Source organism: Haemaphysalis longicornis, unplaced genomic scaffold, assembly GCF_048455015.1.
Source record: "Haemaphysalis longicornis isolate Haplotype H1 unplaced genomic scaffold, Haemaphysalis longicornis Haplotype H1 scaffold_12, whole genome shotgun sequence".
NCBI classification, from domain to species: Eukaryota; Metazoa; Arthropoda; class Arachnida; order Ixodida; family Ixodidae; genus Haemaphysalis; species Haemaphysalis longicornis.
Window position 1 is genome coordinate 21,470,398 of NW_027526225.1, and position 17,869 is coordinate 21,488,266.

The following is a 17,869-nucleotide window of genomic DNA, read 5'->3' on the forward strand; positions in this document are numbered from 1 at the left end:
TCACTTGGCGTTCGAAAAAAAAAAAACGGTATTCTGAAAACGCTACCAAGAAATGTATCCTACCCTATCAACATTCCCGAAAGTACTAGCTTGTTTTCTGCTTCGCAGTTGCCTTCATTTGACGCATTATTTTAGCACACTGTTATCTGCCACCATTTTTGGAACAATGATTTTTTGTTTCGTTTTGTGCCTACAAGATCCCGGAGACGTCATCCTTTGTTTCGCATACCCCGATGTTACACGCGATTTGGACGTTTTGTGCGCAATTATTATGTTCCCGATACATTTAATTCGATGCCCGCTGCTATCTACTCCATTTCATCGACACATTCTCTCAAATTGTATTTAAGAAAAAACTTTTCTTAAGTTGACTAACCCTGCATTTTGTCTTTTGTATGTATGGATTACTCAGTGCTTTACTGCTTCTGATCCTTTTCCTCTTGTTTTTTTCTGTTCTCGTTTCTTTTCGCCCTCAGGTTTCTTTTATTTCAATTTTTTCATTTTTTTCTGTGCTGTAATTTATAGCATCCTCACACTTACTGCCGGGCGCAGCCCAACAAGCCATTTTGGCTTGGGCTGGCCCGTCATGTACAACCATTTAATATTACTATAATAAAAAAGACAGGCCTTGGCCCTGTACTGCGCACCGACTGCAAGCTGCTGATGTTACGATCTTTGAAGGCGTTGTCTAATGGGCGGATGAAATCCAGCTCGGGGCAGTGCGACTTTCGAGCGACGTTCGGGGCAGTGCAAAGAGCAGTGCAAACTTGTGCAATTCAAAAGGGCTCCCCCTCTGATGCCCTCGCCCGTTCTGGCCCTTATTTTAACGCAGCTTGCGTGGCGTTCGGGGCTGCCGTCGTCTACTGGCTGCTGCTGTGCCTCGAGCCGTACGTGGTCTTGCAGAACATGGTCGGCTTGGGATACGACATGACCAAGAGGTCCACCAAGCTGGCTTCGGTTCTCAGCCCTGTCATGTACCTGCAGTTCACCCTCAAGATCATCGAGCGCTTTGAGAAATACGGTGCGTTCTTGCATGCGCAAAAGCGTCAGACATAAAGGGTATTTGACAGGATGACGTAGGCCGCGTCATGGTGCTCCATTAAGGACACCACAGCAGGCGATTTCAATAAACGCTTCACTCACTCACTCCGTGCTTGAACATGGAAGCGGGGTTTCAAATATAAGTGTGTCACAGCCACCAGGAACAGTTAGTTTCGCTGGTCGCCAAAATCGTTCACAGCCTGTCTGGAGACGGTATTCAGGAAGCCTGACAGGGAAAACCCCGGTTTACAGATAAACGGGGGATGCAGATGTCATAATCTTGCTAAGTGAATCTGCAGAACAACCCCAGAAAATGATTGAAGAATTACAACCAAAGAGCCTCACCGTCCGACTAAACATAAATATGAGCAAATCTTAAGTGATAATGAATGAACATTCTAAACACGTCCCTTGGACAGGCGGTCAGTGCTGCTGCCAACCACGAGAAAGAACTCCGGCGCAGAATAGGAACGAGTTGGGGTGCACTCGGTAAGCAATCGCGACTAATGAAAAGTAAGCTACCTCTATCCACAAAAAGAAACGGATTCAATCAATGCATCCTGCCGGTGATGACATACGGAGCGGAAACTTGGCGCCTTGCTAAAGAACTATAAAACAAATGTAGACCCGGCCAACGTGCCATGGAGCAAACGATGGTAGAAGTAACGCTTAGGGACACGAAACGAGCAACCTGGATTAGGGAGCAAACTCGAGTAGAAGATATCATAGTTCAAATTAAGATTGATTGATTGATTCAAACCTTTATTGGAGAAAAAATTCCCCCGCATTTCCCCGAAGGGGAGTATGAGGAAGTGCGAAGCACGGGGTGATGCTATGAGGGGGAGTTTGTTGAAGTTTGGTGGCATTTTGCCCGTTAGTTACATTAACACCCCCTCGTGATCACGTTCGGCTTAACACGCCTCGTTTGTCCCTCTGCGGAAATCTTGGTGAATTAACGTGTATGTTCGAGAGGAGGAGCGCACCGCAGCTGCGAAGCGCCGACCGGAGTGAAGGAAGAGGAGGCGCAGTCACGTGAGAGAATGCAGAACTAGCGGGTTTGTAGTATCACGTGTACACCACGCAGTTATCAAGCCGCTATAGGGACCGGGCAGCTGGACGGGTGGCGCCACCACTCGGCGCTCCCCTCGTCAGTGGAATGAGCCGGTGCATTGGACTACACAGCCTCCCGTTGTTTTTGTCGTGCTTGCTTCGGTGCTTTGTATGTTTTGGTGGCGTTGTGAGCAAACATTTGAGATGAAACGAAGTCTAGACAGATGTGTTGGGTTCTTAGATGCAGTAATGACTACGTAAACTTGTCGGACGCGTCTAAAGTTGGGTATCGGCTGCAATGGCATGAGCGCTTTTTGTAGCGATCTGCGCTTTGCTCCACCCGTTCTGAGTACAAATAAAACTATTATTAGTATTATTTTCTTCTTAAATGCACTAACGGCTACGCAAACTTATTGGATGCTTGTAAGGTTGGGGAAGGGCATTGACACGAGCGCTTTTTGCTGCGCTCTGCGCATGGCTCCGCGCTATCTGAGTAGGAATAAAACTATTAGCAATATTAGAATTCATTTCTACCACTTTAAATTATCTTCACTGGTTCCAATGACTACGGTTTCCACGCCAGCCTTAGCGCTGGGATACCTCGATACGTGTGCTTTAAATAGAAACGAACCTGCATACGAGATGGATTACCGTGTAGCCGTAGAAATGTTGCGGTAGTTTACACTTTCTGTAACCGTGACCTTTGTACCTTCGGTTTTGGTGAGTGACACTGTGACAGCATGGGAGCCTGAAAGCCTAAGTGGAAATCCCAAGTTTGTGGTGGTCATTTTATCAAAAGCCAAAGTACCTCAACAGCCCAAGCTACAAACCACCCCTCCTCCCCTTCCCGTTTTACCACCTGCGTAGAATAAAGGCTGGCACCGATAGTTAAAAAAAATGTGGCAGTGTTAACATCAACTGGTGTTTTAGTATTCTTTACAGAGTTCCTAAAAATCGTCTAATGTCTGGTGAAGACATCAAAAACGCGCGATTAGTTGCCTCAAATATGGGTGCATGAGCCCGAGTCCTCCACCACAGACACATTTCCGACACGCTGGAAAAAGTTTAGATTTGTAGAGGGGGCATGGAAGTTCAAAATTAAACAGCAAAATCATCTAGCCCTCCGTCTAATGATTATGATGGTTGAGCACAAAGCTTTCTTCGTGCGAAATCAAATGGGAAATGGTCAAAGTCAAAGACGCTGCGATCAAAAGACCAAGCTGCGGGCTGGTCAAATTCGACGCTTAACTAGTCAAAGTTTAAATCCAGAAGGCAACCATAGAGCTTTGCATACGATAGATCTTTGCGATAAACCATCATCGTCGTTAGACGGAGGTGTGCATGATTTTTCAAGCGTAGGTGGCAGCTTGTAAACCGACCGCAGCATTCAGATGTGAAGCTCAGTACAGGTTTCAGGCGCCCTCCTGTCTTGCGTCCTTCAGCCACGCAGGAATTGGTTTTTGAAAAACCATTAACCAACTAGCCAGCAACCATTGTAATTCTTGTAAAGCAATTCTTCTCCACGACAAGCAATAACGTTCTACTATCATGCGGTATTTATTCTATCAACGATTCCCGATTACTGTAGTAAGAGCATTTCTGTGAAATTAAACACGTTTCAGCCGTAGGTAATGAAGTTACGGAAGCGCCGTCCGTCACAATTTCTGTTTTGAGGTAAATCTTCGAAGACAGTCCCCAACTTTGTCTTTCGCTTGTGCACGACGCCGACGCCGTTTCGTCATCAACTGCCAAAGGCCAGCGCCGCAGCATTTCTAGATCGGTTGCACACACCGGCTTTGTGGGAGCATTTAGCGGCAATATACTCCTCGATTCGCGAAACTGCATGCAAGCATGAAAGAACTGCATGAAGTAACGAACTTTCACTTCCAGCTTGACTTCCAGCTTGGCGCATTGAGCGTCGTCTGCTACTTGTAAATACTGAGTATGGGCGTAAATCAAACACATGGCATGCCTCGTAAAGATCACACCCACGCTCAAGATTTACCGATCTGAAAAAAGGCCTTGTGGTTATGTACGCTTTGCAAGCCGCACCGCAAAAAAAAAAAAAAAAAAAAAAAGACGACAGAAAGCATGCACAATAACGCTGCGCTGACCGCCACCGGCATTCCACTGACGAGCGGTTCGCCACGGGCGGCGCTGTTCGCTGAAACGACGGTGGTGCCATACAACGGCCGCCCGGTCCCTATAACGCCGCTGAGTCGCCAACGCACGCCGCTGACGACGTAGTTTGAATGCGTTAAAGATATAAGGCGCGTTACTAACACTGATATCAACGTCGCGTCCGTGGCTTAGTCGGTAGAGCGTCGCGCTGCGGCCGCAAAGTCCGCAGATCGAAACCTGGCGCCGGATGCTGTTTTTTTTTTTATATAGTGTAGTGGCCTGGCTGGCGCGCCGAGAGAGGGTGTTGCGAGCTGGAGAGTAGTAAAGGGGCTTTAGGAGAGTAGGCGAGGGGGGAGAGGAGGCGCTATGCGAGCGCGACGATTCAGGCTCGCTTAAGAAGTGCATTCGCACTTATTCCTGGCCAATCTCCCACGTGGGTATGTGCCATGTCAGCGGCCAGGCAGCGCGCGCCCATCTCCCCCCGTTGCTAAGGAAGACGAAAAGCGCGCGCACCCGCAGCTGTTGCTATGCGGACGGCGGAAGGTTCGGGGTCGCTTATAAAGTGCATTCGCACTTAAAAAGGGAGGCCCGGAGGCCGTGCATGGGGGAATGGGAAGTGAAGAGATGGGGGTGGCAAAAGGTATTCGTTGCACAATTGAATGTCCCTTCTTTGAGCACTCATTTTGCGTCCATGATATTAATAAGGCTCTTCTCAGGATGGGTAGTCCCGCCCAGGCTACACTAATCGCTCAAGGCCAGTCTGTATACCATAATTCCTTAGTGCTTGCAGAAGATCGATGTCGTGATTTGTAGGGTGTAGAGTGTCCTTGTCTGGAGGGACGTAACGGGACAAGTCCTGTTTTTGGAGCGCGAAATGGCTGAACACCCACGTGAGGTGCTGAATGTCAGACGATACGTTTTGTTGGCAATAAGGGCATTACGGGGGGGTGCCCATTCGGACGGTACCATTTTCTCGTAACAAGGAGGCACTGTTATCGATGCTTTTGAAACCCTGGGTATTTGAAGGTTCTCTGGGAAATATTCTTTTGGAGTTTGACGTCATTAAGAAAAAGAAATGCACTTGGGCTGGCCATGTAGTTCGACGAACCGACAACAGGTGGATCACGAGGGCAACAGAATGGATACCGAGAGACGGTACTGGAAGAAGGGGAAGAACATTATTTCGGTGGAGAGACAAAATAAGAAAGACCAAGAGGAGACTCGGGCAGCACAGGACAAACGTGGGTGGAGGTAAATGGGAGAGGCCTTCGTTCTGCAGTAGACTTAATTAGACTGCTGATGATGAGGTGGAAGGGGTGTTGGTCTCTGATGCTGCTCTCGATAAAAGTTGCATAACTTTGTTTAGTACGGATCACAACTAGTTTACCAACCTAGAGAGAGAGAGAAACAACCTTTATTAGAGCCTGCTGTGAAGACGCGGCTAGTACGTCGCAATAGCTGAGCCCCTGCCAGGCCTGCTCACACAACCTCCGTGGAGGCGGCGCTTGCAGGCCGTTGGCGTTCGAGGCCAGCCATTGCCAGCTGGACAGCCTGGAGTTGGTCTTCGTGGTTTCCATTCTTCATGGCGTTCATGAATCTTGGCGGAATTGTAGTGTTTCTGGCTTCTTGCGGGTGATTTTCACAATCCCATAGGATATGGGCCATGGTGGCTCTCTCTCTGTTGCATAGTGTACACATATCACTAACATACACCTCTGGGCAGATGTGTTTGGCTACCACTGGAGTCATTAATGAACAAGTCTGTAATTGTCTATAAATCACTGCTTCTTGTCTAGTTAGGTTAGGGTGTGGTGGTGGGAAAGTTCGGCGATTGATGCGGTACCACTCGAGAATGTCTCTATATGCAGTGAGTGGCTCCGTTTCTTCGGGCACTTGCGTCGCAAATCGGGGGCTTGGACTCTCAGGAGCGCCGTGGCTGGTGAGCGCGTGCGCTGCCCGGTCCACCTCCTCATTGCGGTTGCCGTGTCCATCGCGTGAGTCCAGTGGACCCACGTGTGCCGGAATCCATCTTAAAGTCACTGGTGTCGTTCTGGGGGGTGTAGGGCCCCGCACACCCTCACAACACTGGGGGAGACACAGTTTGTAGCGTAATGCATGATCGCCGTCTTCGAGTCACTAAGCACAGTGGTGCATCTTGGATTGGTGATTGCAAGTGCAATGGCCATTTCTTCGGCGTGGTGTGCGCTTCTGGCTTTCATCCTGCTCGCAGTGTATACGTCACCAGAGACGGCGGCTATCACAACTGCGACGTACGCGTTTGGTAGGTCCGGGTATTGGGCTACATCCACGGATAAGGGCGCTTTCTACGTCGATGTAGTTTACCAACCTAGAATTCGCCTCTGTCGGGGTGAAGCCTCCGCTCAGCTATAGTGAAAATTAAAATGTGTTGCCTGGGAACGGCCTTGTAACCTGGAATATCTATCAATCAGTCTATCGCTCGATCGATCAATCGATTCGATCGATCGATCAATCAATCAATCAATCAATCAATCAATCAATCAATCAATCAATCAATCAATCAATCAATCAATCAATCAATCAATCAATCAATCAATCAATCAATCAATCAATCAATCAATCAATCGCAATCAATCAATCAATCAATCAATCAATCAATCAATCAATCAATCAATCAATCAATCAATCAATCAATCAATCGCCATCAATCAATCAATCAATCAATCAATCAATCAATCAATCAATCAATCAATCGCCATCAATCAATCAATCAATCAATCTCCATCAATCAATAAATCAATCAATCAATCGCCATCAATCAATCAATCTCCATCAATCAATAAATCAATCAGTACGTAGATAAATAAATAAATCAGTCAATCGATTACCCATATTTCACTCAATCATTAAATAATCAATCAACAAGCAACTCAATAAGTAAATCGATTGATTGATTGTAGGGTTTAACGCGCCACGCAACGCAGGCGACGAGGCACGCCGTAGGGGAGGGCTCCGGATTAATTTTGGTCACCTGGGGATCTTTAACATGCCTTGGAATCTCGTACCCACCGGCGTTTTTGTTTTTCGCCTCCATCAGAAAAACGGGCACCGAGGCCGGGAATCGAACCCGCGTCCTCGTGCTGAGCAGCAGGACGCCTTAGCCACTGAGTCACCTAGGCGGGTAACAAATGTATAAATTAGTCAGTCTGTAAATAAATAAATATATTAGTAGGTCAATCAACCAATAAATAAATAAATAAATAAATAAATAAATAAATAAATAAATAAATAAATAAATAAATAAATAAATAAATAAATAAATAAATAAATAAATAAATAAATAAATAAATCTCTCACTCACTCACTCACTCAATCAATCAATACACAACTCGAAAAATAACTAAATTAGTAGGTCCTTCAGTCAATAAATGAATAAATAAGTCAGTCGGTCAGTTACTCAGTCAATCAAACAATCAATCAATCAACATTTCTATAAGTCAATCAATCAATTGAAGCACAGTACAAGAACTATCGACTCTCAAACTGCGCTTACACTGCAGCCTAGGACAGCACTACCTACCCACAAAGTGCACATACGCGCGGTAGTGTCTTGAACAAGGCTTTATCAATGGAAACTACGGCTATTTTACGCAGTAGTAGGCTGTTGGCGCAGGCGAATAGTGTGTAATTTTTTGTGATTGCACGACTTTCAGCACACCACACACGGTAACCGATAAAGGCACGACGAACAAATCATTTTCTTTCAACGTCACTATAGAAGTAATTTGCTGGAAGGCATCCCGTCCACTTCACCCGTGAAGTTTTGCAGCCATTGAGAATATTTGCAGAATAATGCTATCGCACTTAACACAAATACGATCACAAATAACAGAGCGGACTTACTAGTCGAGTGTGCCGAACGGAATAATCTATGCTTCATGAATACCTTTTTCTGCTAACTGGAGAGCCGGAAGTGGACGCGGAGGAGCCCGAATGGGGAGCATAAAAATGAAATTGGCTTCAGACTATGCGATAACCCTGGTGTAGTGCAAGATGTGGAAGTGCTCGGAAGGGTGAGGTGTAGTGACCCCCGTATGGTAAGATATCAAATTAGGGTAGATTTGAGGAGGGACCGTAACAAGCTGACACGAAAGAAGCCGGCCAATGAGCTAAGACGGAAAGTTGAAAAATTCAGGATCGCGCTGCAAAACCTAACCGAGGAAGCAGAGCTTGCGACACAGGAAGCCAGAGACAATCTTACACGCATTATCACGGAGTGTGCAGTAGAAGTGGGAGGTGCGATCGCTAGACAGGATACTGGTAAACTTCTCCAGGAGACGAAAGATTCAATTAGGAAAGGGCAAATCATGACAATATCCACCCCAGCTGACAGAGTATAACCGGTGGAGTTTTCGAAGTTAATCAATAGGCGTATGACAGCTGAAATACGGACGTATAATATGGAGAGGACAGAGCATGCTGTAAAGAACGGCGGCAGCCTGAAAGCAGTGAAGACACGTCTAGGCATGGGGAAAAATCAGATGTATGCACTTAAGGACAAGAAAGGCAATGCCATCACAATTATGGATAAAATAGTCATAGTAGCCGAGGAGTTCTATAGAGATCTCTACAGTAGTGGCGACATCCGGGATAAAAACCGAACGAAAAAGTAGTTCAAACGAGATAGACATACGACCAGTAAAAACCGAAGAACTAAAGAAGGCTTTGAAACAAACGCAAACGGGCACATCACCTTGTGAGGATCAGACAACAGCAGACCTCTTGAAGGATGACGGGCAAATTGTACTAGTAAAACTGGCAAACCTGTACACGCAATGCCTAATGACCGCGAGTGTACCGGAATCTTGGAAGAACGTGAACATCATCCTAATTCGTAATAAAGGTGACATTAGGGACTTGAGAAATTACAGGCTGATCAGCTTACTGTCAGTCGTCTACAAGGCACTTGCCAAGGTAATCGCTAACAGAATTTCTACCCCACTAGATTTCAGTCAACTTAAGGAACAAGCAGGGTTTGGTAAAGCCTATTCAACAATGGACACGATCAATCAGGTGATAGAGATATGCGACAAGTGTACTCAACCCCTACAACCCCTACAACCCCTACAAGCCTTCTTTTATTATGAAAAAGCACTTGACTCGGTCGAAGCCTCAGCAGTCATTCAGGTATTGTGGAATCAGGGTGTAAACGAGCATTACGTGAGAATACTAGAGGATATCTGCAATGGGTCCACAGCTACCATCATCCTATATAAGGACAACAGTAAAATTATGATAGAGGAGGCCGTCAGACAAGGCGACACAATCTCTCCATTGTTATTCACAGCATGATTACAAGAGGTATTCAGAACATTGGATTTGGAACAGGTGGGAGTAAGGGTTAATGGAGAATACCTCAGTAACCTCAGATTTGCTGATGACGTTGCTTTGTTAGGTAAGTCGGGGGGCGAATTGCAAAGCACGCTTATCGTACTCGACAAGCAGAGTAGAACCGTGGGCCTGAAAATTATGCAGAAAACTAAAATATTGCTCAATAACCTCGGGTGAGCACATCGGTTTGAGATAGGTGGCGAGGAAGTGGAAGTGGTAAGCGAATATGTCTTCTTAGGCCAAGTAGTAGCCCCGGATCCCAACCATGAGGCAGAGATAATTAGAAAGATAAAAATGGGGTGGAGTGCATTTGGTAGGAATTCTCGGACAATGAATGGCAGCCTACCATTGTCCCTGAAGAAGAAAGTGTATGACACCTGCATCTTACCGGTACCCACCTACGGGGCAAAAACCTTGGAGGCTCCCTGAAAGGGTACAATTTGAATTGAGGACGATTCAGCCAGCAATGGAACGGAAGATGATAGGTGTAACATTACGCGACAAGAAGAGAGCGAAGTGGGTCAGGGAACAAACGCGCGGTAAGAACATATTAGTAGAAATAAAAAGAAGAAATGGGTGTGGGCAGGGCATGTAATGCGAAGGCAAGGAAACAGTTGGTCATTAAGGGTTACAGAGTGGATCCCTAGAAGGCAAACATGGCAGTGGGCGGCAGAAGGCTAGATGGGTAGATGAGATCAAGAAGTTTGCGGAGATACATTGGCCGCAGCAAGCACAAGACCGGGATAATTGGAGATCTATAGGAGAGGCTTTTCCCCTGCAGTGGGCGTAGATCGACTGATGATGATGATGAATATCACACTTCCGTTTTTTGAAAGTTTGGAAGCTACAACGTGAAATGGCCGCAATTTGGTGCTAAGCGGCTGACCGATACTACGAACAAGGAATTGAAACGACCTGACTCAAACGTTATGCTAATAATAAAACTAGTGTGGGCTTCTGGCATCATTGCGCCTGCATGGAAACAGCCTTTTCGATATCCCACTCTGTTACCCTTTAAACTTAAGGTTGCCCACATCGGCTGACAACGTCTTTACCTTCGGCTTCGAACACCAAAAGTCATGCACGGAAGGGAAAAACTCCAGGGGCACCTCGCGTTTATGAGTTGGGAAGGCCCAAGTAAATTGACCGTCGCTGTGTGCCAAATTGAACGCTGCAGGGTGGGCAGTGCCGCGCAGCGTGCTCGTGTCACTGGAGACTGTTGGGCCGCTGGGTGAGGGAGATAGAGGGGCTGAAGGTAGCTCGGTGCGGTGCGTGATAAGCCAAACCAGTTTACCACAACGTGCTATCATGGAGACGGAAAGCCCTACAGTGGCAGCCACCGCACTCTCCGCTTCTACCCATGGGTGTGGGCATGCGCAGGTGTTGCCTCATCTAAATCGCGCCCTCCTTTTACCTTTGAGGCGCGCGCCATGCAGGCGCATGACCCACCGCAGCCAAGTGAAATTTAGGTGCTGTTTTTCTGCTACAAACAAACCTGAGGCCGCACTTCTGACTGAATAGACTACTCTTTGTTTTCGCATTAGCGGAGAGGGCCGTGTGTTTCCTCCTCATGCTAACCGACTGCGCGGTTTCCTGCTTTTGCTTTCTGTGACAGATGTTCGCCTGACGTGGACTAACAGCAGGGACTACGACACAACGTTCGACGACGTGAACCTCAGTCAGCACATCGCCTATGGTGTGGGTGTTACGGCGATTATGGGTTGCATCGTCTGCTACCTAGACAACGTGGTGCCCTGGGGATACGGCGTGCCCAAGCCGCTATACTACTTCCTGAAGGTGCGTGTGCGAGCAGAATGTTACGACCCTCCGCTTTTTTCTGGCTCTGATGATACGGCAGATGATACGGCAGCGGCAGATGATACGGCAGGTCCAGCACATCTCTTGGCATGGCTGTGTACTGCGGAAAAAAAGAAAACAGCGTATACAGACACTTGCAAAAAGTGTAAAAATATATAGAGGATGGGTTTGCGAATGAGCCAACTGGTTGGCAAAAAAAAAAAAAAAGACATCAGGGTTAGTCCAGCGCGACAAATTACCAGCGCTGAAAGTGCAAAGAAACCACATATCTGGGCTAAATGTGGTATCACGAGACTTCTGCAGCAACCCTCATTGTGCAATTATGCCTCTGTTTAGCGTACGTGGTCTTTGTGTGTGGGTTTCCTTTCTACTACAAAGCAGTATATGTCTAACCTCCCCAGTTTTCATTCCGGTGTCATCGATTTACTCGGCGCCGCTCCCGGGCTCCTCCTCACCACCGCTGACACCTCTTTCACAACTGTTTTCCCCTTCGCCTCCCCCATGACCTTTTGGCAAGTTGCGCAGTCGGCAGCTAACGGTGGTAGTGCGGTTATCGGATGTTCGCGAGAAATAAACAGAAGCACGGATGGGCGCAAAAAAATGCACTGACGATTACTGCATCCCCTAATATGAAATTTGTGCGCAGCGAGAGTTGCAGTCTTGTCGGTCACGGCGCATTTCTGCTGCGTCTCGGAAAGTGTTCGGGTGATCAGCGAACGTACGGCGGCACGCGCTACTCTGCTGCTGCCTCGCAGTGCGCCGCCGCCGCCGGCCAGCATGTTGAAAATCGTGTTTGAACCTCCCGCGCAAATGTCACGTGGTTCGGATTAGACCCGCACAAGGGCGCAGCGAGCATGTTGTTGCATATTGTGTTTGAAACTCCCGCGCAAGCGTCTCGTGGTTTGGATTAGCGGAGAATGGAACAGCGTTTGGGGAGTGTCAGGGAGAGGGCGCTCCTTGGTGGCGACGCATGAGACATATGTGAGGGAAAGGCAGTGAGAGTGATGACGCCGTAGCCGCACGTGTCGTGCTGCACTTCACCTTTCACTAAACGCTCCTATCAGTTTTCTTTCGTTCGTCGCTGCTGCGTACCCTCACTAGGTTACGCGGACATAAACAGATGCCGCTCTCACGAAGCCGAGGTAACGGCTGCCAAAGGGCTGCCCCCTAAAACGACCGAAACCCGTCGTCAACGTTTCCGCTCAAATTCACTTCACCAAGTAGCTGCCAATCCCTCCAGGTAGAAGAGAAACTTCCGCAGTGTGAACGCCGGCTTGAGCCCATATTTCTTTTTCAGCTTGGAAGGCATTCCGAGTGACATTTTCGCCGGTGTCTTTCACGCCTAAGTATGCGCCATCACCGGTTGCCGATTTATGCGTGCACGGTTTGCGGCTAGAAAAAGGGGGGCGCCAACGCACAGCTAGGCGTCATGCCGCTACCGATGAAATGCCGGTTGTGCTGGTGGGAGATTTAGATGCCGAATTACATGGCTCAATGCGGCTAGTCGGCTGTCCTCCTTAATCGAGTGCTTTGGGTGTGAGTTGATGTGTTACACAGATACCTTACACCCACAGTGAGATGCATACGAGGGGGAAGGAAAACTGACATCCACATGTTTGCACGCGAATAGAGCTCAAGGGTTTCCAGGTTTTAAACCGTGATGAGACGGATGCATGCCGTTCGTTTGGAGAAAGAAGAGCGACAACTGAAGCGTTGGCCCGACCAGAAGTGCGAATGGGCGCAAAAACAACGGAAAGCTGCTGGCGCCGCCGTTACCGCCTTAAGTTCAGCTCGTCAAGTAGTGGCGAATCCCTCCCGGATGAACAGCAACGTGACCACTTTGAACGCCGGCGTTAGCCCATATCACTTCTTTACCGGGCTTTCAGGGGATATTTTCGACGGCGTCTGTCACTTCTAAGCACGCGCACATGACCGGTTACCGGTTTATGCGTGCGCAGGTTCGTAGTGGATAATAGTGGTAGGAAGGAGGGGGGCGTGCACGCGCAGCTATAGGTTTCAGCCCGTACTGCTGGATGGCACGTCCATTGTGTTGCTGCGAGGTTTAAACGCGGACGTTAAACGGCCCAATGGGACCTATACGAAGTCCTTAGTGGTAGAGCGGATTGGGTTTGTGTGTTAGGCTATGTTCAGACTACCGGCGCAAACACCGTATCATGATCTACGGACATAAAAAAATGGCGTGTCACGCAATTCGGTTGGGTGAGACGTGAAACGACGTCATTCTTTATAGTTATTACGACAGTTGCGGCAACCGTCTGAACCCGGTCTTACACAAATGTGCTTACGACACGGGAGGGACACAGGTAGTTTCGTGTTTATTTGCAAGAACAAAGCTTGGATCCTACAGAGGTTCATTCAGATAATTAGCTAGGAAGTATGCTCCCTCGCAAATTACAATAAACGTGTTTTGTTTTGTGCACTCCGTGGTCTGCGTCAATCTTTGCAGGTCATCACAGAGTGCAAGGGCACTGTTAAGTTCGGGCCCCTCGCTTATTAATTAAAACCGTCCGGCAATTAGATATGTTTCGCTGGGATAGTTTGTTTACCTGTGTGGTGTTTGTTTTCACGCCGGCGTGAGGGGGGTAAGGAGAAACCGCGGAGGCTTCTTTGTTATTTGCAGCGCTTTTGTGTCCACCCGGCGAGCGGGCCCGGAGACTACGCATACACACGCGTCGGCCACTCCATAATAGGTGAAAGCGATGTCAACTTTCCAAAGGAAGATTTCCTTGCATTCGTCTGAGAAGCCGGCGGAGGGGGACCGTTGATATTTTAACTACCGCGATTACCGCCACGAGAATCCCTGAACTGGACGGGAGCTGAAGGTCGGTCAAGGGGTCAAACCTTGGTCACCAGCCGTTCAGTCTATGACAGTTGCACTGCTTAAAGTTACTGGACGAAGTTCAGTTCGTCACGCGTCTGAGCCTGGCGACTCGGCGGCGGGGATGCGTCAATAGGTAGGCGACTTTAAATCGTGATGGGCCCTCCACGTGTTGACAAAGGAAAGGAATTGTGGCGGCGTGGGGCACAGTTGTAGGCGCACACGGTATGACAATACTTTAAGACGTGTGCCCGAGAGCCGATTCCCGGAGTTGGGCCTGCTTTTAGTTGGTTGGTTTTCATTTCTGTTATATTTGTGTTTTGCGGAATACCTTTGGGTTTCTGTATGAGAGTGAGAGAGGTAGGCCACGTGACTATTTTGAACCCACCTATCTTTGTTTGTCACGGTGGCCAATCAGTGGCCTAGTGTGGGTTAATGAATGAGCCATCCTCACTCTCAAGTTGTTACGTCCCGTTTGTGGGCGGGGTTTTAGTGGTAAAACCGAGGAATTTTATTGTTGGTTGGGATTGAACAGGATTGAACAGAGAGGAGTAGAGGAGATAGCGCGGCGAGCCCCACTCGACGCGGGCCTTGCCCGACCTCTTGTTTGTGATCACGAGCCATGAGTTGTAAATAAGTAATGTAAATAAAGTGTACATATTGTACATTTTGAGTTTAGCTATGTGCCGTCGGCCAACGAGCCAGAGAGTCGTCGTCTCATCGGATCATCGCATCGATCATCGACTGCGGGCGACCGATCCCACCTTTCTTGAACCTTAACTGGCACTAATTTTTTAATTAGTTTTTGAATCAGTGAAGTTTACGTTTTCTTACGTTAGGAAGACAAGTGCAGGAAAACACGCTTGCAGAGTGGGGACCGAAAATACGCCTTCCACTTACACGTTGGATGCCTTAGTAATTTGGCTATGTGGGCGACCACGTTGTCCGCCACTTTCTGGGGTCTTTATGTTTAGCCATCCTACGCTTAAGGGTGGCAGACAGCGCCGCTTTTCGGTGCTCACTCTGGGTGCGTTTTTCTCCACTTTGTTTCCACACACACGCACACGCAAAGAGTGCATGTAGCCTTCCTTCCAGTAAATGCTTCTCTTAGAAGCCACCGCCCCGCAACGCTGGTTGTGGTGACGTAGCTGCCGTGTGAGCTTCATGGTGCCCACGTCACTAATGTACGCAATGATATGGACGCTGTACTAGTGGCCGGGCTTCGTCAGCGCCACAGTGCTGGTCATTGGTACCTTTTACGCGTAGGAAGTGGCTCGCCATGGGGAGTGCATGTCTTATTGGCTTCCGGAACATCTCGTCGGTGCTTTCGTTCCTTGCAGATGGAGTACTGGCACCCCACGAAGCAATTCGAATTGCGGGGCATGTCCTCCTCGCGAGACACGCGCTTCTACGAGCCTGACCCCAAAGACTCCACCGCCGTCGTCCACATGGTGAACCTGTGCGCGGTGAGTTGTTGGCCGGCATCTGGAACGGTGCTGCTGTTGTTGCAGAATGTTTCTTCCGAAAAAGGCAGAAAGGGGATTGACAGAAAAGGTTGGGTTCGGTGGGTGGCCATCCTAGTCCGGTAGACCGCGGGCCGTCGTCTTCGCCTTCATCCGAGCGATCAGGATGTCCTGGTCTTCGAGCTGGCAACTGCGCAACTCACTCTCCCATCGCTCTATGGTAGAGGAAGAGGGAGGAAGGGGTTGGAGTGGGCAAATCCAGGCAAGGTGCGCGGTAGCGTTAGGAGTGCCGCTTTGGGGCAACTGGGCACAAGTGGGGTAGGTGAGGGAGATGCGATGGAGGGCGACATGGTTGTGGTAGATGTGAGTTTAAAGTATTCGCCAAGTGCAAGTGTCGGAAAGGGATCGAGAGCAAAGGGTGGGCAGGCAGATAGGTACGTCGGAAGACTGGGAGTCTGCGCCGTAATTCGGCAAAGCTTATGGAGCAGGTGTCGGCTCATTGGTGTCGCCTGTGGACGTTGCAGCTGGTTGTGTATGTGGGCCTCCATCAATTCTGTGAGTAGCCACTCGAACGAGGTGTACACCGGGTAGCCTATCTTTAAGGATTTCCGAATGAGAATCTCTTTTTTGGCCTGCTCTTACGGTTTGAGGGAGGTGTAAAGAGCTCTTACGTGTCTCAGTTCGCAAGCTTTGCTTGGAGGCCACGGCAGATGTTACCATTTTTGAGGCCATGTCTTCATGGAAAGATATGCTTGTCGGATGATGTGTGTTAGTTATGAAGCAATAGGTCGAAGTTTGGTTAGAGACGGAGGGTCTTGACAGGGGGGATGCGTTGACCATTGCTGGTAATTGTGAGGGTGGGTGGCTGGTTTGGCGGTCCATGACGGCTCCAGCTTCAGGGAACGAGGAGAGCAGATTTAATCGCGGCACATGAGAGACCGCACCTGCGGAGATATAGCAGAATGACGTCCAGTACCTGCTGTAAATTATGTTGGTAGCATGAGGAGCCAGTGTTAGCGTAGTGCGTAAGATCATAAGAATACAGAACATGATGCATGTCAGGTGTCTGTGCGAGTCGCGTCGTAAGGAGGAAGCGGGAGATGTTAAATAGTAAAGGGGAGATTACTGATCCTTGGGGAGTTACGGGGAAGGGATGTACGTGGCAGTTGTGTTTTACAATCCGCTGTGTAAGGTGACAGTCCGGTTTGGGAGTGAGCCGCGTGCAAAGTTGTCAGTAGCCGTGACACATACCATGGGGAACTGCCGAAAAAATGGAAGCGGCTTAGCCCAGCTAACCCTGGATATACAAAGCAAAAGGTAGGCTTAGTCTGGGTGAGTCTTGGTTTCGCTTGGTTAACCTTTGTATTGCCGACCACGGCTCAAAGCCGTTCGGTCCCGTGCAATGCTCACAGAAGGAGGCACGGCCTTGCTTTCATTCCCGGCGAAAGCGGCGCAAGATGAGTCACATCGCCTGAGACGTCACAGCGGCGCATGCGTGGGAGGCTGCGGGCTTGGTCGGCTGTCGATCAGCTGAGCGGCCGCTCCGTCGCCGCCGCGACGGGAGTGGCTGCGATGTGAGCAGAACGACTTAAAATGGGGCCTTGTGCGTAGCGCCGACAGCGGGCCCGGCGAATCACGCGATGCGCCTCGAGGGGTGTGTCGCCTGGGGTGCGCCTCTGGTCGAAAGGTTAACTTGCGCGTGCTCTGCGAAACCACTGGAAGATAGCCGTAAAGCTTTGCTTTAAAATGCCTGGGTGGGTTACGTTCTCGAAAACCCCTCGTATGTCGAGGGCCAGAATGGAGCTGGGGTTCATTTGGATGAGGCGGTCAATGGTGGTTTCTTTCAGTTTTTGGTGTACGTCTTGAGTAGAAAGATGTGCCCGGAAGCAGAGCAGGGCGTGGGAGAGCGTTACCCACCTCCTATTTTCTAGGATGTCGGTAAGGCGTCGAGGTAACAAATGTTCATTCAGTTTGCCGACACGCGAGGTTAGGAATGTGGGTCAAAGTTTATCGAAAACTATGGGTTTGTTGGGCTTTGACACTAGATTACCGTCACTATGTCACCATTTCGAGGGCAATGTTCCATTTTTATTGTGCCGGTTGTGGAAATGCTTGTCGTTGAGATTCAAAGTAGCTTGATGTGATTTGACCGTAATAGGCAGCGAAT

General features: G+C 48.7%; 1 protein-coding gene across 1 annotated transcript in view; it reads left to right on the forward strand.

Annotated features, from left to right (window-relative positions):
- The first annotated feature begins 11,006 nt into the window (after positions 1-11,006).
- Positions 11,007-17,869, forward strand: part of LOC144161528 (phospholipid-transporting ATPase ABCA3-like) — a 62,190-nt gene continuing 55,327 nt past the window's right edge. Inside the window, exons 1-3 of the mRNA XM_077692186.1 lie at positions 11,007-11,051; positions 11,198-11,379; positions 15,580-15,705. Of these exons, the coding sequence (XP_077548312.1) occupies positions 11,299-11,379; positions 15,580-15,705 (207 nt within the window). The 5' untranslated portion in view covers positions 11,007-11,051; positions 11,198-11,298. The remainder of the gene's footprint in view (positions 11,052-11,197; positions 11,380-15,579; positions 15,706-17,869) is intronic.